The sequence below is a fragment of the Schistocerca nitens genome, chromosome 10 (genome assembly GCF_023898315.1).
Source record: "Schistocerca nitens isolate TAMUIC-IGC-003100 chromosome 10, iqSchNite1.1, whole genome shotgun sequence".
In the NCBI taxonomy this organism is placed as follows: Eukaryota; Metazoa; Arthropoda; class Insecta; order Orthoptera; family Acrididae; genus Schistocerca; species Schistocerca nitens.
This window is the reverse complement of record NC_064623.1, coordinates 115,301,484-115,328,770: the sequence shown is the minus strand read 5'-3', so window position 1 is coordinate 115,328,770 and position 27,287 is coordinate 115,301,484. Positions and strand designations below refer to the sequence as shown.

At 40.1% G+C, this 27,287-nt stretch overlaps 1 protein-coding gene across 2 annotated transcripts in view; it reads left to right on the top strand.

Annotated features, from left to right (window-relative positions):
• Window positions 1-26,728, top strand: part of LOC126210196 (uncharacterized) — a 185,989-nt gene extending 159,261 nt beyond the window's left edge. For both annotated transcript variants that reach the window (XM_049939374.1, XM_049939373.1), the window contains 3 exons: window positions 9,953-10,062; window positions 20,955-21,136; window positions 26,464-26,728. In XM_049939374.1, coding sequence (XP_049795331.1) covers window positions 9,953-10,062; window positions 20,955-21,136; window positions 26,464-26,665 — 494 coding nt within the window. In that variant the 3' untranslated portion in view covers window positions 26,666-26,728. The remainder of the gene's footprint in view (window positions 1-9,952; window positions 10,063-20,954; window positions 21,137-26,463) is intronic.
• The last annotated feature ends 559 nt before the right edge of the window (window positions 26,729-27,287 follow it).

Sequence of the window (27,287 nt, the reverse complement as noted above, 5' to 3'; positions counted from 1 at the left end):
CGGTTTCATTTCCGTGACGAGAGACACAAACACATGTGAACTTATTCCAGCACAATTCATGACTGAGCAGTTGCATCGATGTGCCACTTGGACTAGAAGCAACTTATAGACCAAGGTCAAAGATATTGTGCCTACACAAGCCTACAGGGTTGCCACATCTTGCAAAAAAAATCAGTCTCATTACTTTAGTGTTGCACCTCGTATACGCTGATGAGTCAAAACATTATGATCAGCTGTTTAATAGCTTGTTTGTCTATCTTTGAAACAAGATACAACAATGATTCTGCATATCAGAGATCTGACAGTTTGCTGGTAGGTTTGTGGAAGTATGTGGCATGAGTTGTCTACACACTGATTTGCGTATGTGGTGACGGCACCTGATAACAACCCAGATGGCTTCCGTACGATTTATATGAGGTAAATTTGGTCGCTGAGACATCAGTGTAAGTTCACCATAATGCTCCTGAAACCGCTGTAGCACTGTTCTGGCTCCAAGACACAGAAAGTTATACAGCGGAAAGATGACATCATTGTGGGGAAAGACATAAAGCATGAAGGGATGCAGCTCTGAGTGTGTCTTCGATTACTACCACAAGTCCCATGCAAGTACAGGAGAATGTCTCCCAAGGCATAAACTGCTCACACCAGCCTTTTTCCAGGGCGTGCTGCACGTTTTGAGCCACTGTTCACCCAGTGACGGCATTTGTGGTGATGACTATCGACCTAGTGTAGCAAAAAGGTGATTCACTCGAAGAGCAGACACATTTCAATTGATCATTAGTTGAATCCAGATGGTCTCATTCCCTCTTGAATTGTAATTGATGAAGTTTTTTGCTCAACGTATGAACACATAAGGATGATCTGCTGCGAAGTTCCATTTTCAACAACATATGATGAACGATGTGCTCCAAAACACATGTGCATGCACAAGAGTTGTACTCTTTTGGCAGAGATGCCACAGATCACCATATATCCTCTGTAGAAAGCAGACAAGCCTCGAAATTGTACGTTCTGTGACAAGTTGTGGACGTCCAGCCATTTAGCACCTAGTGATAGTTACACTGTCCATCTACATTTTTTTGGTAGATGCTCACAACAGTAGCAAGTGAACATTTGACCAGCTTTACCATTTTTGAGATACCTGTTCACAGGCTCAGCATAATAATAATCTGCCCATTGTCAAAATCACTTACCTTAATGGATTTTCCCATTTGCAGCCCACATCTTCACTAGGGTGATACCTCATCTGTGTCTGCTCTGCTTACATACCTTTGTTACTATGTCATGTGCCTGTAACACAACAAGGTGGCATCCAACGTCCCAATAGGCAGTGGTCATAATGGCTTATTAGTGAATGTGTGGTATCACATATTGATGCCACACCACAGGTGTCATGAAGTTGGCAATAGAATTGCAAGTTTCTGTCAGGGATCTGGCGGACACAATGGTGCATGCCCGCTGGCGGACACAATGGTGCATGCCCGCTGAGCCATGCCTCTGTATCACTAGTGCCCTCTGCCACCACAATACAGGATGGCCAGCAGTAATCACTCAGCCCACTCCTGCTTGGAGCTTCTTCACTATGTGATGCCATGAAGAAGTCTCCTAGCCGTGACTCTGACACCATTGTTCGTGCTTATGTTCAGAGAGCCTCGTCCTTGTTGCTTTGGATGAGCTGGACTCTACCTCTTGTTGCTTTATTTGTAGTGAGTCCTCTTTCACTTGGAGAAATACAAATTAAGTAAATCTTGTGTTTGTTGTGTTAACTTGTTCACCAATCATTTCTGCTCCTATCTAGCTTTCCTACAACAACAATTGTAGCCCACCTCTCCTTGCTGTTGCATATGAAGTCATACACAACAATGTCCACTGTAGCGCAACTCCAATGATGGTATACAAGCACAAACATGTAGACAATGGATTGGTGTGGTATTCCCAATGTACCAGGTGATCAAAAAGTCAGTATAAATTTGAAAACTTAATAAACCACGGAATAATGTTGATAGAGAGGTAAAAATTGACACACATGCTTGGAATAACATGGGGTTTTATTAGAATCAAAACATCCACAACTTGTCACAGAATGTATGATTTTGAGGCTTGTCTGATTTCTACAGTAGGCTATATGGTGATCTGTGGCATCTCTGCCAAAAGAGTACAACTCTTGTGCACGCACATGTGTTTTGGAGCACATCGTTCATCATATGTTGTTGAAAATGGAACTTCGCAGAAGATCATCCTTATGTGTTCACACGTTGAGCAAAAAACTTCATCAATTACAATTCAAGAGGGAATGAGACCATCTGGATTTGACCAATGATCAATTGAAATGTGTCTGCTCTACGAGTGAATCACCTTTTTGCTACACTAGGTCACAAAATTTCCAACAGATGGCGCTGGACAGCAAAACATCAGTGACTGCGCATGACAATCGTGTATAAAATGCGCTGTAATGAGAGAGAGAGAGAATCAGATACAGTTGCAGCATGTTGACGTTACCTGAAAAGGCACTTTTAGTGAAGCTGTATTATCAGAATCGGGAATGTGCTAGTTCAGCGTTACGATCCTATCGCAATAGGAAGGGGATTTGAACGAGTAAAGGTCCGCGGACAAATGCAGCTGTGGCGAGAATGATTTCGAAGTTCGAAGCCATGGGTTGTTTAGATGATAGACCCTGTAATGGCCAACCGAACACAAGGCGTAATGCTGCTGAGACAGTTCAGGAAGAAATGAAGACTGTAGTGGGTTCGTCTATGCACGGGGAAGTCAGCACTCGTGCACTCGCATGTCGCACCGGCGTTCCATACACTACTGTTTCATTGGCACTCAGGCGTACCCTCTGATGCTATCCGTACGAAATCCATTGGCATCATGAACTGTTACCTGGCGATTTAGTGAAGTGGAGGGTATTTGCGGTGTGGGTGTTTCAAAAGATGGCAGAAGGTGACGATTGGTTGAGTAACATGTTATGGACCAACGAAGCTCATTTCATTCTCCGAGGGTCTGTCAACACCCACAACTGTAGAATTGTGGCTACCGAAAATCCTAGAACTGTCATGGAAACTCCATTGCATGACAAGAAAGTCACAGTATGGGTTGGATTTACCACATCTACCATTATCGGGCCTTTTTTCTTCGAGGAACTGCGTGATTCTGGTTTTGTAACTGCTACCGTGATGGGTGAGAGGTATGCCGATATGTTACAGAATTGCATCATCCCCAGCCTGGCTGATAAACACCTGCTGGAACGTACGATGTTTATGCAGGATGGTGCTCCACCCCATATTGCTAGATGCGTGAAAGATCTCTTGCGCGCATCGTTTGGTGATGATCGTGTGCTCAGCCGCCACTTTCGTCATGCTTGGCCTCCCAGGTCCCCAGACCTCAGTCCGTGTGATTATTGGCTTTGGGGTTATCTGAAGTCGCAAGTGTATCGTGATCGACCGACATCTCTAGGGATGCTGAAAGACAACATCCTACGCCAATGCCTCACCATAACTCCGGACATGCTTTACAGTGCTGCTCACAACATTATTCCTCAAATACAGCTGTTGTTGAGGAATGATGGTGGACAGATTGAACATTTCCTGTAAAGAACATCATCTTTGCTTTGTCTTACTTTGTAATGCTAATTATTGTTATTCTGATGAGATGAAGCGCCATCTATCAGACATTTTTTGAATTTTTGTATTTTTTTGGTTCTAATAAAACCCCATGTCATTCCAAGCAAGTATGAATTTGTACCTCTCTATCTACATTATTCCATGATTTATTCGGTTTTCAAATTTATACTGACTTTTTGATCACCTGGTATCTGCGGTAATTGGAGAAATGTGAACTATGGTGACATTCTTACTAAATGTGTCCAAAAAGGAGCAACCTGCTGTTAATCGTTTCTTGGCTGCTGAAGTACAAACACCGATAGACATCCATCAGAGAATGAAGAACCTGTATAGGACAGCATGTATGTCGAAAATGAACTGCGACGAGGGGCGCTACTGCTTCCTGTTAATGCAAGTCCCCACATCACAAATGCAGAAATTATGCCAACTCAAGTGGGAAACACTTGAGCACTTGCTCTATAGCCCTAATGTCTCCCGATGTGATTATGGTATCTTTTGTCCATTAAAAAAGGCCTCAAGGGGTTCACAGTTCCTGTCAGACAAGGGTGGCCAGCAGGCAGTTATAGACTTCTCCACACAGCGAGACATGGTGTTGTTCCAAACAGATATCTTCAACCTGGTGTGTTGGTGGGATGAGTGTCTCAATGCTCACGACAATTTTGCCTGATTGACATACTGATTCTGGGCCGTATGGCCTTTAAATGGAAGCTGTTTTATTGCCACTTATACAAAAATGAAGGACAGGGTGAGCAGCAATCCACAACCATTTTCTGATGAAGCTGTGATGTATGGGAAGGTTCATCATTGGTTGACTGCAAGAGAATAAAAGATGACTTGACAAAATTTCTTGTCACTGTGCAGAACGGCAGCTAGCTCTAAAAGCAGAAAACAGTTAGTTAATGTGCATGAACAGGAAAAACAATCCTGTAATGTTCAAATACAGCATCAGCAGTGAACTGTCCATAACAATCTTGTGCATTAAATATCTGTGTGTAATTGCATAATGATGTGAAATGAAATGAGCAATAGTAGGGAACATGAACGGTTAACTTAGGTTTGTTGGGAGAATTTGAGGAAAGTGTAGCTCATCTATAAAGGTGGTTGCATATAGAACACTGGTTTGGCCCATTCTTGAGTACTGCTAAGACACTGAAGCAATTCCTTGGCAGGCTGTTAGAATTATTACTGATAGATTCAGTCAACATTTGAGTATTATCAAGATGCTTCATGAAGTCAAGTAAGAATCTCTGGATGGAAGACAATGCTCTTTTTGTGGAAACACGAATGAGAAAACTTACAGAACCAGCATTTGAAGGTGACTGTAGAGTGATTCTACTGCTGCCAATTTACATTTCACATAATGATCATGAAACTGAGGTAAGAGAAATTAGGGCTCATATGTAAGGATATAGGCAGTTGTTTTTCCCATGCTCTATGTGTGAGTGGAATGACTAGTAGTGGCATAATGTAACCTTTGCCATGCACCGTATGGTGGTTTATGGAGTGTGTATGTAGGTGTTGATGTAGAAGTGGTTTAAGACTAACGCCAAATGTAAAGAGTGCACACTTTTCCTTGAGTATGTCAAAAATGGAGGAAAAAAGTTGACTCACTACGTAGACTGACATAGGACGAGAAGAGGCATGGTGTGCTTGCTGTTCCCATTGTATATTAATAAATTTGCAGACAATAGTATGATGATATTTTTCTCATTTTTGCAGCCAGATTGTGCAATCATCTAGAAAATATTTCCACTATCTTACCTCACTGCCATCTTCAGGTGAGAATGCTGTTTGCTGATCTCACCAGAACTGATTTATACTGTGTCCAGATGATTGCATGGTCCAGCTGCAGGCTTGAGAAGAATATTATGAGTTAATATGCTGGGAAAGATCCAATAAACATATGCTATGCTGAGTGGTTGCTAATAACAGATCTTGGGAGTTCTATAGAAATGCATTTCAGATGCGGTCCATCACCAGAGACTCTGCTAAAAAATACATACATCATGAGCAAAAAATATTGCAAGACCCACACATTAAGGCAAAATAAGTGACAGACAAATTTACAGAATACATAACAGTGTACTATAAGAAAGTTGTGTAAGCACTGGCATATAGTGCATAACATTTCACGGAGAAAAGAAGTAAAGTGCAGTGGTTGAACATGAAAACTACATTGAACAAATCATGCTAACCAGAGTGAAGTAAACTAAAATCCCACCAGATGGTGTGCTGAACTTAACACAACAGACAATGTCAAATACAGGAAACATTACAGAAAGTAACAAAAAGGCTACAATTAGCCATGTATGACAACAAATATCATCAAACTTCAAAGCATTAATAGGACAAACTACATAGTACAGTGCAATACATTAAATAAATATGTATTAAAAGGCAATAACGAATCATAATAGTAGCTTATACAGGCTATGCAATTCAAACTATAGTCAGGGATACAATGTATGGAGGGAAGAGGTTATTTTATAAAAAAAATATTTTAACACAAGCACAGGGATTCAAATTTGAAGTCATACAATAAAACCATAGGAATAAATCATAAAACCATTAGTGAAAAAGCTGCCAAGAGCTGCTACACAGGAGCATGCGCATTCAGAGTAGCATGACTGCAATCTTTGGCCTCATTTTTTAGAATGAAAAACCAAAATATATTTCACACAATAATCAAAACTGATGAAAGTACATAGGCAAATAATAATCTCAGTGGGATCTCCTTGCACATAAAATCAGTGAGAGCAAAAATTACAAGGACAGCAATTAAAAATTATTAGCAAACCATCAAATCTTTGTTAAAAAGCACCAAAGAAAAGAGTACTGTGCTCAGGTTGGCGATACCCAGTCATCAGTTATATTTATGCATAATAACATGAGACAATCTTCAGCCAATAAAATTCTGTCAGGCAAACTAGGAAAGCTAGACACACATTTTTTACGAAGGGTCATATGGGCACCCCAAAAACCAGTATCCATTCATGTAGAAATAATTTCATGTAGAAATAGTTTTGAAACAAACTGAAGTGTGATAAATGAGTGACATGAAGGCAGCAGTTCTAAGTGAGATCATTAGAGTAACACATCATCAAAGATATTAAAAAAACAATTTTTGTTGCTCGCAGTCTCCTCATTAATTATAGTGCTGGGATCTAATTTGTGGTGCACATACACTTAGAGTTCCTTAAGGCTATCAAGTTCCCTACCCTTCGGTGGGTGTATGATTTTTGAATCTTCATTCATTGATGGTAGAACATAGCCTTTTGTTTTTAAATGTCAGCTGAGTTCACTATTGTAACTTCTGTATGTGTGCTCTCTAAACCTTGTTATGGAGTTCCTTTTTACTTTTCTTTGTTATGTACATTGGTATGTATTCTGTAAATTTGTCTGTCACTTATTTTGCCTTACTGTGTGGGTCGTGAAATATTTTTGTCTCATGAAGTATGTATTTTACGTTCTGCATCTACATCTATATTTAAACAGATACTCTATAAATCATACTTAAGTGCCTGGCAGTTGGTTCATCGAACCACTTTCACAATGTTTCTCTGTTGTTAGTCTCGAACAGCGTGCAGAAAAAATGAACACCTATAGCTTTCTGTGCGAGCTTTGATTTCCCTTATTTTTTATGATAATTATTTCTCACTGTGTAGGTTGGTGCCAACAAATTTTTTTTGCATTCAGAGGAGAAAGTTTGTGATTGAAATTTTGTGAGAAAGATTCCGCCACAAAGAAAAATGCTTTTGTTTTAATGATGTCCCCCCCCCCCCCCCCCCAAATCCTGTATCACATCAGTGACACACTCTCCTCTCTTTCATGATAATACAAAACATGTTCCTCTTCTTTGAACTTTCTCGGTGTACTCTGTTAATCCTATCTTGTAAAGATCCCAGACCGTGTACCAGTACTCCAAAAGAGGGCAGAAAAGGTTAGTTGTAGGCAGTCTATGTAGTAGATGTGTTGCATTTTCTAAGTGTTTTGCCAATAAAATGCAGCCTTTAGTTTGTATTCCCAGCTACATCTTCTGTGTGTTCATTCCAATTTAAATTGTTTGTAATTGTAGTTCCAGGTATTTAGTTGAACTGACACACTTTAGACTTGTCTGATTTATCATGTAACCATAGCTTAGCGGATTCCTTTTAGCACTCATGTGGATGACCTCACTCTTTCCATTATTTATGGTCATCTGCCAATTTTCACACCCTACAGATATCTTATGTAAATCATTTTACAATTTATTTACTTGTAGTAGACGATAAGTGACAGCATTGTCTGAAAACAACCTAAGGTGGCTGCCTTATCTCCTAAATTGTTTTTATAGATAAGGAATAACAGAGGACCTATACCACAACCTTGGGGAATGCCAGAAATTACTTCTGTTGTATTCGATGACTTTCCATCAATTACTGCAAACAGTGACCTCTATGGGAGGAAACCACAAATCAACTGAGATGATATTCCACAACCATGCAATTTCACTAGAAGCTGCTTTTATAGTACAGTATCAAAGGCATTATGGAAATCTAGAAAATGGAATCAGTTTGAAATCTGTTGTCAATAGCACTGAGCACTTCGGGTGAATAAAGAGCTTGTTATGTTTCAGAAGAACAATGTTTTCTATATCCATGTTGACTGTGTGTCAACAGACCATTCTCTTCAAGGTAATTAATAATGTTTGAACACAATATATGTTCCAAAATCCTGCTGCATATCAATGTTAGTGTTATTAGTCTGTAATTTAGTGGATTACTCCTATTGCCTTTCTTTGAAACTGAACAGTTGTATATGTAATCTGAAGGTAACATAATCTATATACAGTCTGGTCCAGAAGACTTGCTTTTATTAAGTGATTTAAGTTGCTTCACTACTCCATGGATATCTACTTCTAAGTTACTCATGTATATGTATTGTTTATTGGATTAACCTCATACACAACTTCAGGTAGCAGTTGCAGTGTTTGAAAATTCCACATAGTCATAGTACTTATAGTAGCCTCAGATATTCTGCAGATTATGTAATTGTCTGTAATGAAATACTATCTGAAAAAAAGCTGTACAAATGTGCATCCAGATCTTGATATGCTTTCAAAGTAGTGCAGGAATTGGCAAGTTGCATATTATAATGTAGACTTAATTACTTCAAAATATTCTGGATGATGGTCATACTAGTAAACCCTTTTGCTGCTGCTTGGATTTTCCTGCAGTTCTGTGGATGTCCTAATGCGTCCTAAGCCACTGACTCTCATTGCTGCAGACAAATTACTTCCATGTCTCACCGAATAAAAATGTTTTGAGTATTTATCATATACCATATGTGCCTCACTGCATGCTATCATTTGCATAGAACCTCATTTTGATATCTTGAATCATTTATGAGAAATGACGATTGTTATGACCACATGATTTGTGATTTGGAAGGTTGGGAATGACCGCAAGACTGATTTTTGAATATAAAACCCATTAACTTGAGAACAAAATGAGATAGTGTTCTGCTCTCAATTTTAAATAAATTTTTTGTATCTTATCCATATTTCCTTCACTGCAATGTGTGACTCCATCCAATATGGTCATGAGCTGAGGAGAGGTGATGCAGTGACGTCATGCTGTTAGCAAAGGCACTCATGTCAGTTGTCTACTGCCACAGCCTATTAACATACATTCACGGTATGTCCCACATCTATTTCTATGGTTATTTCATGCAGTGTTGTTCCTCTGTTAGCACTGACATCTCTACACAAACACCACTGCTCTCAGTTGTTAAGTGAAGGCTGTCAGCCACTGCATTGTCCTTGGTAAGAGGTAATGCTTGAAATTTGGTATTCTTGGCACACTTTTGACACCGTGGATCATGGAATATCGAATTCCCTATCGATTTCTGAAATGGAATATTCAATGTGTCTAGCTCTGACTACCATTCTACATTCAAAGTCTGTTAATTCCTATCACGTGCCCATAATCATGTCGAAAACTTTTTCACGTGAATAACCTGAATATAAATGACAGCTCCTCCAATACACTGCCACTTTATGCCGTGCACGCGTGATACTACCCCGATCTGTGTATGTACACATTGTTATCCCATGATTTTTGTCACATCACTGTAGTCTGTTAAGGAGTAGATGTACTGAGATTCTGGTGTAGTAATTATTATTATTACTTCCTTCCCCTTCCCTCCCCTTCCATTTCCTCTCCGAGGTGTGTTTGAGATCTGGCCCATTGCAGAATCACCACTCTTTGCAACCAGATGCCAAACCCGTAGTAAAAGTCAGTGCCTGTATGATGATTGCTAGAATTATGATGATTTTGTTCTTGTTCCAGGTGACTTTAATGTAGATAAGCTGCTGTGTGAAGCACTGACAGCTCACTGGGGCTACCGTGCTACACTGCTCACAGTTGCTGCTTTGCTGCCTCTGTGCACCAAAGATGTGGTCAGTATAAACCATGTGACTGTTGTTTTAGAACATGTTGGATTGATTTTAGCTACCATGTTACTGGCTGCACAGTTACAAACTACCCATATCATCATTTGAGAGGCAAAATTCCAGTACTGCCAACACATATGCATAAAAACTAGGAAATTATTCCTGAATTTTGGAACTAACAGTTCCTTCCTTGGTGATGAGAGAGTAATAAGATGTGGAAGGTTAAAAACAAGGGGCAGTTCACTCAAAACCCCAACATGAAAGTGACTTACGTGTTGTGAATATAAGGACAAACAAGATCTTTGTGGCAGATTAAAACTGTGTCCCAGATTGGGACTTGAACCAGGGACCTTTCACTTTTGTGGGTAAGTTCTCTACTGACAAAGCTATCTGAGCACATAACATGACTCACACTCCTACTCATACTTCTGACAGTGTGCCTCTGTTATCATCCAAACTACTCTGAAGTTCTCTAGCATACCTTGTGGTGGGACTAGCATCTGTGGAAGAAATATTGTGAAGAAGTTCATTCTGGAAATGATCCACCAGACTGAAGCTAAACTATTTATTTCCAGTTTCCTTTCTTCTAGGTGTGCTAGTCCTGCAAGGTATGCAGGAGAACTGTGAAGTTTGGAAGCTAGGAGAGATACCAGTGGATGTGAAGCGATAATGGCAGATCGTTGAGTTTTGCTTGGTTATTCAGTCAATAGAGCATTTGCCCAAGAAATGCAGTGGCGCCAGGTTCATACCCCAGACTTGCTCAGTTTTAATCAGTCATGAAGAAGTTTCAAATCAGCATGTACTCCATGGCAGAGTGAAAATTCATTCTGAAAGGTCTTTGTTGTTCTTCTTCTTGGATCTCAGGAGCTTACTGGCTGTGTGTTCTCTGATGGGTATATAAAGCAATTGTGGCAATGGAAACTCTTCCATAATTATTGGCAAACTACTGCTAGAGCAGGTGTTTATTTGAGTAGCCATTCTTTTCTTCTGAGCCTATTTTTTTTGTCACGGGTGTTCTAAGTGCCCAGGTCTTCACAAATGGGTTTATGCCTTGTTTGTCGATTATGTACAGTAGCCTCACAGACTTCTATCAGGCTTTTTTGCGTGTTGCATTTCAGGATATCTTTATACCTTTTACACTGACCTCTTGATATTTCAATTGGTGAACAATATCCGAGAATCGATTGAACAAGGAATTTGCAAGGGATTCCTTTGCGGGAGAGTTACAGTTCTTTAATACGGCTACACTTACCTGACATTCCACCTTAATTGTTCCAGACAGACATTCCTAGATTCTAGATGGTTGTGAATGATTCTGTTGACTTGCTGGTTACGTACAGAAACTGGTTGTTATTGACAGTGGCCTCCATTCCATTATTTCTGAAATCTAGTTCTTTATGCAGTCATTTGCTTGTCAACATTTCACAATTGTTTTCCCAAGCCACCCATACAGTCAACATGTGTGCATGTGACTTGGACTGCCAAACCTGTTTCACATTGTTTCTCATTTCAAAATAGGCTGGTGTTACTGAATGTCATACATTGTGTTTTTGTTTTTGTAAATTGTTATTGTTTTTAAAGAATGGCATCACAAAACCACCAAAAGCTGCCTTATTGTGTGTTTATTTAGAGGTGGCCTATCTCGGTCAAATAACCATCTTTAAGTCACAGGTAACTTTACATCCCCACCATGAACCATGGACCTTGCCGTTGGTGGGGAGGCTTGCGTGCCTCAGCGATACAGATGGCCGTACTGTAGGTGCAACCACAATTGAGCGGTATCTGTTGAGAGGCCAGACAAACATGTGGTTCCTGAAGAGGGGCAGCAGCCTTTTCAGTAGTTGCAGGGGCAACAGTCTGGATGATTGACTGATCTGGCCCTGTAACATTAACCAAAACGGCCTTGCTGTGCTGGTACTGCGAACGGCTGAAACCAAGGGGAAACTACAGCTGTAATTTTTCCTGAGGACATGCAGCTTTACTGTATGATTAAATGATGATGGCATCCTCTTGGGTAAAATATTCCAGAGGTAAAATAGTCCCCCATTCGGATCTCCGGGCGGGGACTACTCAAGAGGACGTCGTTATCAGGAGAAAGGAAACTGGCGTTCTACGGATCGGAGCGTGGAATGTCAGATCCCTTAATCGGGCAGGTAGGTTAGAAAATTTAAAAAGGGAAATGGATAGGTTAAAGTTAGATATAGTGGGAATTAGTGAAGTTCGGTGGCAGGAGGAACAAGACTTTTGGTCAGGTGATTACATGGTTGTAAATACAAAATCAAATAGGGGTAATGCAGGAGTAGGTTTAATAATGAATAAAAAAATAGGAGTGCAGGTTAGCTACTACAAACAGCATAGTGAATGCATTATTGTGGCCAAGATAGACACAAAGCCCATGCCTACTACAATAGTACAAGTTTATATGCCAACTAGCTCTGCAGATGATGAAGAAATAGATGAAATGTATGACGAGATAAAAGAAATTATTCAGGTAGTGAAGGGAGACGAAAATTTAATAGTCATGGGTGACTGGAATTCGAGTGTAGGAAAAGGGAGAGAAGGAAACATAGTAGGTGAATATGGATTGGGGGGAAGAAATGAAAGAGGAAGCCGCCTTGTAGAATTTTGCACAGAGCATAACTTAATCATAGCTAACACTTGGTTCAAGAATCATAAAAGAAGGTTGTATACCTGAAGGAATCATGGAGATACTAGAAGGTATCAGATAGATTATATAATGGTAAGACAGAGATTTAGGAACCAGGTTTTAAATTGTAAGACATTTCCAGGGGCAGATGTGGATTCTGACCACAATCTATTGGTTATGAACTGCAGATTGAAACTGAAGAAACTGCAAAAAGGTGGGAATTTAAGGAGATGGGACCTGGATAAACTGAAAGAACCAGAGGTTGTAGAGAGTTACAGGGAGAGCATAGGGGAACAATTGACAGGAATGGGGGAAAGAAATACAGTAGAAGAAGAATGGGTAGCTTTGAGGGATGAAGTAGTGAAGGCAGCAGACGGTCAAGTAGGTAAAAAGACGAGGGCTAATAGAAATCCTTGGGTAACATAAGAAATATTGAATTTAATTGATGAAAGGAGAAAATATAAAAATGCAGTAAATGAAGCAGGCAAAAAGGAATACAAACGTCTCAAAAATGAGATCGACAGGAAGTGCAAAATGGCTAAGCAGGGATGGCTAGAGGACAAATGTAAGGATGTAGAGGCTTGTCTCACTATGGGTAAGATAGATACTGCCTACAGGAAAATTAAAGAGACCTTTGGAGAGAAGAGAACCACTTGTATGAATATCAAGAGCTCAGATGGCAACCCAGTTCTAAGCAAAGAAGGTAAGGCAGAAAGGTGGAAGGAGTATATAGAGGGTTTATACAAGGGCGATGTACTTGAGGACAATATTATGGAAATGGAAGATGATGTAGATAAAGACGAAATGGGAGATAAGATACTGCGTGAAGAGTTTGACAGAGCACTGAAAGACCTGAGTTGAAACAAGGCTCCGGGAGTAGACAACATTCCATTAGAACTACTGATGGCCTTGGGAGAGCCAGTCCTGACAAAACTACCATCTGGTGAGCAAGATGTATGAGACAGGCGAAATACCCTCAGACTTGATGAAGAATATAATAATTCCAATCCCAAAGAAAGCAGGTGTTGACAGATGTGAAAATTACCGAACTATCAGTTTAATAAGTCACAGCTGCAAAATACTAACGCGAATTCTTTACAGACGAATGGAAAAACTGGTAGAAGCGGACCTCGGGGAAGATCAGTTTGGATTCTGTAGAAATATTGGAACACTTGAGGCAATACTGACCTTACGACTTATCTTAGAAGCTAGAATAAGGAAAGGAAAACCTACATTTCTAGCATTTGTAGACTTAGAGAAAGCTTTTGACAATGTTGACTGGAATACTCTCTTTCAAATTCTGAAGGTGGCAGGGGTAAAATACAGGGAGCGAAAGGCTATTTACAATTTGTACAGAAACCAGATGGCAGTTATAAGAGTCGAGTGGCATGAAAGAGAAGCAGTGGTTGGGAAGGGAGTGAGTCAGGGTTGTAGCTTCTCCACGATGTTATTCAATCTGTATATTGAGCAAGCAGTAAAGGAAACAAAAGAAAAATTCAGAGTAGGTATTAAAATTCATGGAGAAGAAGTAAAAACTTTGAGGTTCGCCGATGACATTGTAATTCTGTCAGAGACAGCAAAGGACTTGGAAGAGCAGTTGAAAGGAATGGACAGTGTCTTGAAACAAGGATCTAAGATGAACATCAACAAAAGCAAAACGAGGATAATGGAATGTAGTCAAATTAAATCGGGTGATGCTGAGACACTTAAAGTAGTAAAGGAGTTTTGCTATTTAGGGAGTAAAATAACTGATGATGGTCGAAGTAGAGCGGATATAAAATGTAGACTGGCAATGGCAAGGAAATCGTTTCTGAAGAAGAGAAATTTGTTAACATCGAGTATAGATTTAAGTGTCAGGAAGTTGTTTCTGAAAGTATTTGTATGGAGTGTAGCAACGTAGGGAAGTGAAACATGGACGATAACTAGTTTGGACAAGAAGAGAATAGAAGCTTTCGAAATGTGGTGCTACAGAAGAATGCTGAAGATTAGATGGGTAGATCACGTAACTAATGAGGAGGTATTGAAAAGGATTGGGGAGAAGAGAAGTTTGTGGCACAACTTGACTAGAAGAAGGGATCGGTTGGTAGGATGTTGGATGATGTTTTGAGGCATCAAGGGATCACAAATATAGCATTGGAGGGCAGCGTGGAGGGTAAAAATCGTAGAGGGAGACCAAGAGATGAATACACTAAGCAGATTCAGAAGGATGTAGGTTGCAGTAGGTACTGGGAGATGAAGAAGCTTGCACAGGATAGAGTAGCATGGAGAGCTGCATCAAACCAGTCTCAGGACTGAAGACCACAACAACAACAACCACTTTACATCCTTGACGTCATGTATACTGAGTGATTCGACTGCCCCTACCAATGTCTTTTTATGCAAGCCACAATGTTGTAATGGGCCTTCAACAAACACATGCAAGATTTTTACATTCTTTGAGTTCCTATATGCAAACTATTAGTCCTACAGAAAAAATGGACAAGGCCTTTTTGTAGGAAATTTAATGGAGTTGAATTTTGTGCTGGGATATTTTTTTGCTAGAAGCCACAGTTTTTGAGCTATTCAAGTAAAATGTACAAAAGTGTCCTTTGATACATCCTGACTCACACTGGGCCCCACTGTTCAGGACTTCTGTTATGTTGTTTATGACACTCCCTCCTACCACTGTACAAAAATTTGCGAGTGCATGATTTATTTCCCACATTTTGCGAGTGCATGATTTATTTCCCACATTTGACCTTTTTTGGTCATGACTGGCCTTGTTAAACAACCGGCTTAGTTGAGCAATTACACACTGTAAAATTTATGTTGGTGTAAATTTTACCTAACAATTTTGTGAATTTTAACAGTGTCAAATAAACAATTACATCACTGTATTTATCAGGCCTTCTGAGTATGAAGCTATTGTGTTTGTAAAGGTTAAGTTTGGACCTAATTGTCAACATAATTTACAAAAGTTGTTTTTCTTTCATTACCCTCATGATTACATTTAAATTAATAATGCTAATAGCCTATTACACTGATAGCATAATAGCCCAATCAACAGTGACCCAGATAGGTAAAATATTGTAAATAGTTTGTGTAGTTGAAAACTTTTGTACGACGATAGAATGGAGCATCATGAACAACAAACTAGAAATCATGACTGGTGGGACTTTCATATATTTTTCTCGAATAACTCAAAAACTGTGGCCTCCAGTGAAAACATATCCCAGTACAAAATTTAACTACATTAAATTTGCTACAAAAATGTCCCATTCATTTTTTCTGTAGGACTAATAGTGTGAGCATAGTGACCGAGGGAATATGAAAAGCTCGTTCACAGTTTTTGAAGGCCAGAAATAACATTGTGGGTTGCATAAAATGACATCAGTAGGGGCAGATGAATCATCCTGTATAATTGTGATCAGTGCTCATTGTGTACTTTATGTCACATGTATAAAGCTATGTGTGTCTTTAATCTGGTCTTGACCGACTTTGTTGGTTGCTCATTTCTACATCTTTTGGTGGTTTTATGATGTTGTTCTTTAAATACATTGAAGCTGTTCAGTACTGTTTAAGACAATATTTTGTTACTAGTTTCTGATAAGAAGTCTCTAAAATTAATACACTGCCTGACAAAAAAAGTGACGTTCCTAGAAGACACGATCGGATGTCATTGTAACTCTATCCAAATACACACCATCAGTGGGCATCTAAATGATTTAGAGTTGCAGCTCTTCTGACAGGTGGGATGGCCACTAGATTGCACTGGTATTGTTCACATTTGGCATTGTTACCATGCCTGATAGGGTATATAACGAGTGTGAACAGTGTCAGATGTCGAGTGACCATCGTGAAGGACACACAGATGCTGCATACGCGTGTGAGACACTGTTACCACCACCTGACAGAGTTTCTAAGGGATCTCACTCTCAGTCACCATTTGATTGGCTGGCCAGATTTTGAAATATGTAGATTTGTGAGGCATTTAAATGTGACTGTGGCTCACCGCCGAACTCACGCAAATGTGTGGGCAGGCACACTCGTTGCAAATGTTCCGGTTGACCACGTCTCACAACCACAAGAGAAAATGACTGTATTGTGCACCAAGTGTAATGTAGCCCCTCCCCATCTGTGCCTGCCATCTGAGAACAAATAATGGACTCCTTGCAAAATTCTGTGTCATTTGGAGACTAGCAGCAGCTGTACTAGGGAATTACCATCCCACGCATAAGCTACCGTTGCACTACAACACAGACGACTGTGTTTGGAAGGCTGCTGTTGCAAACTAGCCTATGGTAGCAGCAGTTCTCCGTCTGCCAAATGACTAAAAAGTCGTAACCACCAAACCCGTGAGGTGCCACATCTATCAATAGCACAAGGAAATCTGACTAGGGCCCCATTGTGGATCACCCCTGATTTGGCTAACTTGACATAACATTAATTTTATTCCTTGAAACCCACAACAAAACAAATGACATTGTAGGGAATGAGAATGGGTGTCTTTGAAAAATTAATAACGAGGACCTTCGGTATCACCAACAGATTTATTAACTAACATGAAGGTAAAGAGAGAACAAACATATAAGTACAAACTTCATTTGTGTAACATTTCATTAACACGAACTCAGGTCAATTGGGAACCTAACTGGAATTTATGTGTAAATTAGATTGGCTACTGTGAGTGGAAGGATGTCATTCTAGGCAAGTACACTCTGCTGTATCACTCCAATGATTTGTCACTCGCATCAAGACACAATTAAAGCATGCAATGGACACTAGCAGTGACTACTGTGAGTACAAGGCTGTTCTGACAAAAGACGGTCATGAAAACGATTGATAGACTTCTGAATTTGCCAAAGCTGCGCAATTTTACTGATATAGCCGGTGAAAGATGAGATGCTGTCATCTGAGTGCGGTTGCTTCTGAAGTATTGTACTGTGTGAGATGGCCCCACATCCACCAGTGATTGTCTCACATCTGTGAAAATGTAAAGTTTCGCCTGGGTGTCCTGACGTTGTTACAACAAACTGCTCTCTTTGTAGAATTGGAAGAGCTCTAGTGACTGTACTCTGCGATGGTCGAGAAGCAAGTCCCCCTCTCCCTTTTGCTCAAAACCTTCTGAAAAACAGTTGTTCATCCTAATGTTCTTGAATAAACCTATTGTGGCCCAGCAGTAGTTACCGTGCCAATCATATTTTCTAGCAAGGAGACCCTATCTTCCTCAACCAATCACTGCAGTGCAGTACACATTCTGTTCTCCAAGAAAATAGCACACAATACCTGGAGGTCATGCAGCCAAACCCCTGGCACATTTCACAAGATGAGGGAAGCTTCCTGGTGAAAACAAGCTCCATCTCATCCAAAAAAGTATTTAGTGGGTGCCGTTTTGGCAGGGCGCGGCAGCATCTAAGAAACACGCATCCGGAGACATTCGTCGTCCCAAGGTACACTGTTCTCATTACACATTAGCCGGGTGCCAGCCTGTGCCACTTTACCTGGACCTGAACATGGAATAAGGGGACTAGACTCCCACACCATGTCCACCCACTAAGTGGTTACACTGCCACCAGGATGCCCAGTGCTGCTAGTTTCTAAAGAAGTGTCATTTCGCATTCAGCTATGGTGTTCCCACCCTCTTGCTTGGCTGCTACCAGAACGAGGCTGGCCACCAGAATGGCGGCCCATAATCCATTGCCCTGCCAGGCCCACAGCCCATTTCAGTGAATCCAAAGGAGTCTGTGAACTGGCTTGCTGCTCAGAGAAAGTTCTAAAGCTGCCCCTAATGCAATGGTCACTTCCAGCGTCCAAAACTCCTGTCTCTATTCGAGTTTATTTCTACTACTGCTACTCGAGTCATGCAAGTACTGTGAGATCAATCAGGAAAAATTTAGATAAACCAAAGGCAAATGAAATTGTAAGATAATAAATGACAGAATGAGAGGGGAAATGCATGTTGGGTATTACCACGACATTGGCCTGCCTGGAAGGCACCGCCATCTTTCACTGTGTGACTGGGAAGTGTGGTGTACTGATGAATGGTGCTGCATCATGTTCACCAGTGAATCACAGTTCTGCACTATCCTGGATGACCATTGTTGCTAAGTATAGTGATGACCTGGGCGGGAAGCCCCATTCTCACTATGTTCTGGAAAGGCACAGCAGTGTTACTCTTGTCACAGTGTGGGGAGCTACACGGTATGACTTAAGGCCACATCTGTTAGTGATTGAGAGAACTATACAGCAAAATGTTATGTCACAAACATTGTGTGTCTTCATTTGTTATCTCTCATGTGATAGTATCATGTTGCCAGTTTACAACAGGAAAATGTTCACCCACATATGGCACTTTTCTCTATGAACTGTTGCGTGATGTTGAGGTACCCTTGTGGCCAGCAAGATCCCCAGCTCTGTCCCTGATAAAACACATGTGGGACCAGCTCAGACATCAACTTCATCCCAGTGTGAGTATTCAGGATAACGAGGACCAATTACAACAGTTTTGGGCCAGCTTACCTCGGGAGAGGATACGGTGGCTGTATGACATCCTTCACAACTGAACCAGTGCTTGCATCCAGACCAGAGGACATATTACTATCAAGTTCTTTGTAAATCTGACACTATATTATTATTACTGAAATAATATCACACACCCTCTTGACTCATCAAGTTTCATTTCATTGCCTCCTCCCTTTCCGTTTACTCCACTGTGTTTGTCAGACATTGTACACAAGTCAAAAAAGTTTTGCATCACTCCAGTTCCCAGAATTCCTTACGATAGACATTGACTGTGGAGGTTGTATCACAGACACAGTCCCTTCAACTGTTCAGAGATGTCACTAAACCCGCCCAAAGATGTAAACAACCATGTGTGAGCATTGCCTATTAGACGGAGAAGGTCTGACAGCCAAGCAGTTCCAGTCATTCCACCAGGAAGGAGGTACACGGCTCATTTTGTCTGTAGATCAACCATGACAAGATGGTCAATACTGCAGTTCGATCACATCCACATTGTTACTTTATGCCAGGAAGGGCTCTCAACAAGGGATGTGTTCAGGCATCTCGGAGTGAATCAAAGTGATGGTTTTCGGACATGGAGGAGATACAGAGAGACAGGAACTGTCAATGACATGCATTGGTCAGGCTGCCCAAGGGCTACTACTGCAGTGGATGACCGCTACCAATGGATTATGGCTCGGAGGAACCCTGACAGCAACGCCACCCTGTTGAATAATGCTTTCTGTGCTGCCACAGGACATCATATTATGATTCAAACTGTGCACAATAGGCTGCATGATGCACAACTTCACTCATGACATCCATGGTGAGGTCCATCTTTGCAACCACGACACTATGCAGCGCAGTACTGATGGGCCCAACAGCATGCCGAATGGACCGCTCAGGAGTGGCATCATGTTCTCTTCACCATTGAGTATCGCATATGTCTTCAACGAGACAGTCATCGGAGATGTGTTTGGGGGCAACCCAGTCAGGCTGAATTCCGTAGGCACACTGTCCAGTGAGTGCAGCAGGGTGGAGGTTCCCTTCTGTTTTGGGGTGGCACTATGTGGGACTGACGTACGCTGCTGGTGGTCATGGAAGGCGCCTTAATGACTGTAGGATACTTGAATGCCATTCTCCGATTGATAGTGCAACCATATTGACAGCATATTGGTGACGCCTTCATCTTCATGGATGACAGTTCCTGCCATCATCATCCACATCTTGTGATAATGTAATTGCTCAATTATAGGGGCCAGCATGTTCTCCAGACATGAACCCTATAGAACATGCCTGGGATAGATTGAAAAGGGCTGTTTAGGGACGATGACCCACCAACCACTCTGAGGGATCTATGCCAAATCGCTGTTGAGGAGTGGGACTATCTGGACCAACGGTGCCTTAATGAACTTGTGGATTGCCACAACGAATACAGGCATGCATCAATGCAAGAGGACGTGCTACTGGGTACTAGAGGTACCGGTGTGTACAGCAGTCTGGACCACCACCTCTGAAGGTCTCGCTGTATGGTGGTACAACATGCAATGTGTGGTTTTCATGAGCAATAAAATGGGTGGAAATGATGTTTATGTTGATCTCTATTCCAATTTTCTGTTCAGGTTAGGAACTCTCGGAAACAAGATGATGCAAAAGTTTTTTTGATGTGTGTATTTTGTAGCATACCTTTTGGGTATTCATATTTTATTTCCATTGAATTGATAAAGTAATAACCTGACAAACTGTTATAAATGTGCATCTTATCTTTCAGGTTTCAGAAAGCAGTGCAAAGATTGTCAAGATGTTGTTGTCGTCTCTCGACAGCCCGACGCTCGCGTCTGCCGGTGCTGACGCTTATCGAGCCTATGTTGGCCTGCTGCCAGGTGTGGAACTGTGGTGGGAGCAGTTCTCTCTGTACGTTTTACGGATATTGCAGAACCCCGATCCAGAGAAGTACGTGTTATTTCCGAGTGACATTCCTCACCATATAGCTCTTGTATAATGAACAAAACAATATTACAGACTATAAAAAGGGATCCGTTACAGGCTAACAGAACTAAATGTTTTATAATGTTCATTTTTGATTAATGGTGCCAATGATCATAAAGATGTTGACACTGTATTTCTTGTTATGTCACTTTTCTGATCACTATGTGGAAATTGTTTTGACAGGTAGTAATGCATTATCAAAGTGTCATTGCAACTTGTCTCCCTGCTCTTAACTCTTCATATTTTTTAAGGTTGCAGGGATGAAATACAGAAAGCAAATGGTTATAAATAGCTTTTACAGAAACCATACTACAGTTATAATAGTCGCATCCTGTGAAAGGGAGGCAGTAGTTGGTGAGTGAGTGAGACAGGGTTGTAGCCTATCCCCAATGTCATTCAGTGTGTACATAAAGCAAACGGTAAAGGAAATGGTGTCAAAAATTCAAAAGGGAATTAAAGTTGAGGGAGAAGAAATAAAATCATTGAGGTTTGCTGATAACATTGTAATTTTGTCAGACACAGCAAAGAACTTGCAAGACTAGCTGAATGGAATTATAGTGTTGGGGTGCAAGATACCTCATTTGATTTGAGCTCAGAATAAATCCTAGGAATCTAAAAATAATGGATGTTAATGTGATAGGACAGTAGTATTGTGGATGATGTCTGTTACCCTTCTTGTAGACAGCTGTGATGTGCACTTTTTCTCCAATCACTGGGCACTGTTTTTAGTTCAAGTGAATTACGGTATATTATGTTTAAAATGGGAGCTAACTCGCCTGTAAATTCTATATAAAATCTGACATGGATCCCATCAGGCCTCAGAACCTTGTCTAGTTTTAACATTTTTAATTTTTTCTCAGTGCCACTGTGTCTAATGGATCCTGTGTATCATATACGACAGTTTCTGGTTGAACTTTTGTTATTAGTGTGTGCACAGTTTATATCTTCTACATATTCAGAAGCTTTCCCATGCTATCTGTCTGTGCTCTTATGTACAGTACAGATGTTGTTCATTAAAGTTCTTTGTGGCTGGATTCAGATCTGTGTTACATTTCCAGGAAGAAGTTTCAGACATGGTTAAACAAACCTTGAAACCAGTGTTGCACAGAATGAACAAAGAAGTCTGTGATGGCAAAGCACACACCCATGTCTGATCTGAAAAAAACTCCTTTACATAGTATTGCTTAATTTTACAAATGGAAAGGAAGATGAGGGAGGAATAGCTGATTGTTACTTGACATGAGAAGCAGTAAACAAATGCTACATAGTCATCCAACTGGTAGTTGTTCAAGATGCGCTACATCTTTATGATGTAAAAATAAAAAAGCTAGCACACTTCACTTACATTCACTTCATAATGTGTTATGGGATCATTTTTGGAATAACTCATCAAGCCAAGCTTAAGTTTTCTGACAAGGGAGGTTGTGACATTGGGATTACAGATATACTTCTAACTTTGTACATCTTTAGTATGTCATTAAAATAACATAATGAGCAAGTAGTAAGATGCAATACTCTGGCAATTCTGAGAAAATCACAAGAAAAGTTTACACGTCTATTATGTAACTTACATATCTGTGAAAAGGTGCCAATTGTAAGCAATCACTGTGGGCAAGTGGGTCATAGACAAGAAGGTGGTTTGAATCCAGCTACCTTCTAATTTTCAATCTACATTCGTTTTTCCTCACTGGTCACATCATTTAATTTATATGACACTTCAGAGATAATGTAATGAAAAAAAAACCACATGCGTTTTCATGAAGTAGTTAATTTCATATGTGATTTGACTATTTACTATTAGTAATTAAATTTCCAAGGACGAGGGACAGACTTGGAAAGCCCAACTCAAACCTTGATAAATAGTGATGTAAATGATGTTATTCACAATCAGTAATATAGTAAGTCACAATATGCCAGACCACAAAAGTAATAATGTACAATTACTCATAGGATGTGCCCTTAACATCACACATTGCAGGATGACATTTGTCATACAGACTTGGAAAACATAAATTGAAACTTGATGCAAATACACATGTGTTTTCATTGCACTATAACTGAAATTTCATAGAAATTAAATAATATGACCTGTGATAAGGAAAAAAAAAAGATTAATATCTGTAGTGTGAACTCGATAACACTAGGTAGAGGCCTCTTCAAGGAACTGGCGATACTATATACTGCTTCCCAATGTAAAAGTGAAGCACCACAGTGACACGGTCAGAAGTCAATGTAAATTCATATGTGTACCCAACGTCGGTGGTATGTAAGTGATTACAGTTGCCATTCTCTGTGACAGGTAAGATGGCCACTAGTGTGTGTTAGTGTTGTTCATGTTTAGTGTCATTACCAGGGCCAGTAGACTATGTAAGAGGCACGAATAGTATCAGAAGCTGAATGACCGTTGTAAAGGACCAGAGATGCCATGTACCCACGTGAGTCAGCGTTATTGGCACCTGACAGAGTTTGGAAGGGATCTCATTGTCAATCCCTATTTAAATGGCTGGTCAAATTGTGACATAATAATTTTGTGAAGCATTTAGATATGACCATGGCCAATGATGCACTGCATGGGTAAATGAATGCACGTGTACTTGTTGTGAATGTTCTGGATGACCCAATCTGATCACACATAGGAAGATCACTATAATATGAACCAAGCATATTGTAAGCTCTTCATGTCTACACCTGTCATATGACTACAAATAATGGTGTCCCTGCAAAATTCTGTGTTATATGGAGACTAGCAACAGCTGGAGTAGGGAATTACTGTCCCATGTGTAGGCTGCAGTTGACACCACAGTGAAAACCATTGTATTTGGAGTGGTGTAGTGACCGGGAGTCATAGACTGCTGATGAATGTCATTGCATTATGTTAAGGATTGAATCACAGCTCTGCACTATCCCAGATGATCACTGTATCTCTGTGTAGTGATGACCTGGGGAGATCTGGGGAGATATCCCGTTCCTCCAGTGTGTCTGAGGGCCACAGCAGCATTGCTCCTGGAGTGGAAGAAGCAATTGGATATGCCAAGAATGTGGGAAAAGATAAATTGCTACTTACAGTAAACATGACATGTTAAGCTGCAGACACTCAACAATTAAAAGACGCTTACACATAAGCTTTCAGGCACAGCCTTTATCAGAAAAAGAGAGACATAGACAATTGATTGACACAGCCAAGCACACTTCAAACACACATGACTGCCAGCTCTGGCAGCTCAGGCCAGAATGCCAGAATGGTATGTCATGCGCATTACGAGTTACCTCTTGTGTGGTGGTATCGTGGTGCCATTTTTCAACAGGACAATGCTCATCCACACTCGACACGTGTCTGCGTGATGTTGATCTGTCCTCTGATAGAACATGTGTGAGACCAGCTCAGATGTCAACTCTGTCTCAGAGCCAATATCCAGGATATCAACGACCAGTTACGATGGTTGCAGGCCATTTTGTATCAGCAGAGAATACAATGGCTTTATGACAACCTTCACAGCCAAATCAGATCATGCATCCTGGCCACACAGGTGCTATGTCATGCTGATAAGTGTGCTCAAACTGCCAAGTTCTTTGTAAATTTGTATGAGTACTTAGTTTTTCTTTCTTTTTTTTTTTTTTTTTTTTTATTTCAGGCGGTGTTTTTACCCCCTAAAAGAATTTGTTATGATGATGATGATGATGATGATGATAATAATAATAATAATAATAATAATAATAATAATAATATGGCATAATATATCTCTTCTTCAGACCAGCTGCTCAGTTCACAGAATCAATACTGGGTTTAAGAATAACATTCACAATTATTTAAAGTTCCTTTGGTGCAGAAAGATGTCCATTATTTAGGGAAACACACTTTCAATAACTTTCGAGCAGCCATAAAAAGTTAAACTACCAATAAAATTCAGTTTAAGAGGCAACTTGAGGATTTATTGCTGGCCAACTCTTCTACTTCATTAATGAGTTTCATAGTAAAATCAATTGATTTGTATATATTATTAGCAATTTCAATTAACATTAGTATTACATAAAATCTGACATCTGTATATCTTCAACACATCAAAGTTATCAGTGTAATGAAGTGCTGTAAAGCAGTTTTCTTATGATGATGGATGAGTTCAATAGCCTAAGAATAATCATATACATCTCAGTATATTGTTATATCTAAAAACAAAGATGATGTGACTTACCAAATGAAAGTGCTGGCAGGTCGACAGACACACAAACAAACACAAACATACACACAAAATTCAAGCTTTCGCAACAAACTGTTGCCTCATCAGGAAAGAGGGAAGGAGAGGGAAAGACGAAAGGATGTGTCTGTATATGTGTGGATGGATATGTGTGTGTGTGCGAGTGTATACCCGTCCTTTTTTCCCCCTAAGGCAAGTCTTTCCGCTCCCAGGATTGGAATGACTCCTTACCCTCTCCCTAAAACCCACATCCTTTCGTCTTTCCCTCTCCTTCCCTCTTTCCTGATGGGGCAACAGTTTGTTGCGAAAGCTTGAATTTTGTGTGTATGTTTGTGTTTGTTTGTGTGTCTGTCGACCTGCCAGCACTTTCATTTGGTAAGTCACATCACCTTTGTTTTTAGATATATTTTTCCTATGTGGAATGTTTCCCTCTATTATAATCAGTATATTGTTAGTTTCATGTTTTATAACAAATTTGTTATTACCTCTTAAATGAAATCCTATACCTGTAATAAGTGTTTTAACATATTCCACATCCATGAGGACCACCGCAGTTAGTATATGTGGTAAGGATCTCTCTCTCTCTCTCTCTCTCTCTCTCCCTCTCTCCCTCTCTCTCCCTCTCTCTCCCTCTCCCCCTCTCTCTCTCTGTCCCCCTCACACATGCACACACACTCTATGTATGTCTTATGTACTGCTGTTTTGTGACATGTTCTAAATCCTGAAGGATTTGCTCACTATGGGTCAATGGAACAAAAGGAACATCTAATCTAAACCTTCTATAACTGACCACGACAGCCAAGTGAGAGGTGAGAGAAATGCTAGAGCTTACCATATCCAATAGGATCATATGTAACAAATCTCTCTCATATTTATATCCATATTCAGGTGACAACAGTTTTTATGACTGAATTGAAGGAAATATTTGTCCATCCCCTGAATCAGGAGAGACACACAGCAGGCCAAAAAATTGTTCTTGATTTCAACATGCATACCTGTTACCCTTGGTTATTTTGTTTCTTTTTCAGCAATTACATAATTTTCAGGTATGTACATGTATCTTACCATTCTTGACTACAAGAGCCTAATTTTTTTCAGATGGGTTTTAGTGACTGACAACATTTCTGCAGATGTTTGTGAACTTTTAAATGATGGTTTCTCAAATGTGTTGATTATGTCGTCTTGGTGTGCACCGCTTCACATGTCTTTACTTGACAGCAGTTGTAATCTGTATTCCATGGCCACCAGCTCTAAATGTGGTTTACATGAACATACAATTCTAGGTCAGAAAGTGTATTGAAATTTTTGTTGAAAGTTGTATTACAAAGAATCAGTTATTTGTAATGCAATGAAAATATGTGATATTGAGTTTTTATTTCAGTTATATTGTATTTATAATAAAATTGAAAGCTATTTCAATTTCTATAGTTCTTTTCTTTTCCTTGTGTATTCGTCTTTCCTAAAACTTGATTTTTATCATATGTTCCCCGTGTTCCTCGGCTGCTGTCGCCAAATTATGGTTATTGGTGATGGTGGATCACAGTGGGTCAGAAATTGTCAGTTCATATGTGCATGATGGAAAACCTGATAAGTAAGGATAGTAAACGAAATTTTATGTAGCTTCTTATGACTATCTAGTGTTAAATTTCAAAGTACCCTACAGTATAGTAGAAACAGTTTATACAATACTCTGACGAAAGTTATTTGCCTCTATGGGGATGTTAGCCATGGGAATTCTGCTGATATCTTCTTCTTAAAAGAAATATACTGTGTTGTATTCTCTCTCTTTTATTTTGATTCCTGTATTTAATAATGCAAACACTACATAATAACCATTACCCTGTTCTCAAGTAAATTGTATGCCTGTATATGTGCAACCCTCAGTACTGACTGTACACAGAAGAAGCAAAACTGATTGCTTT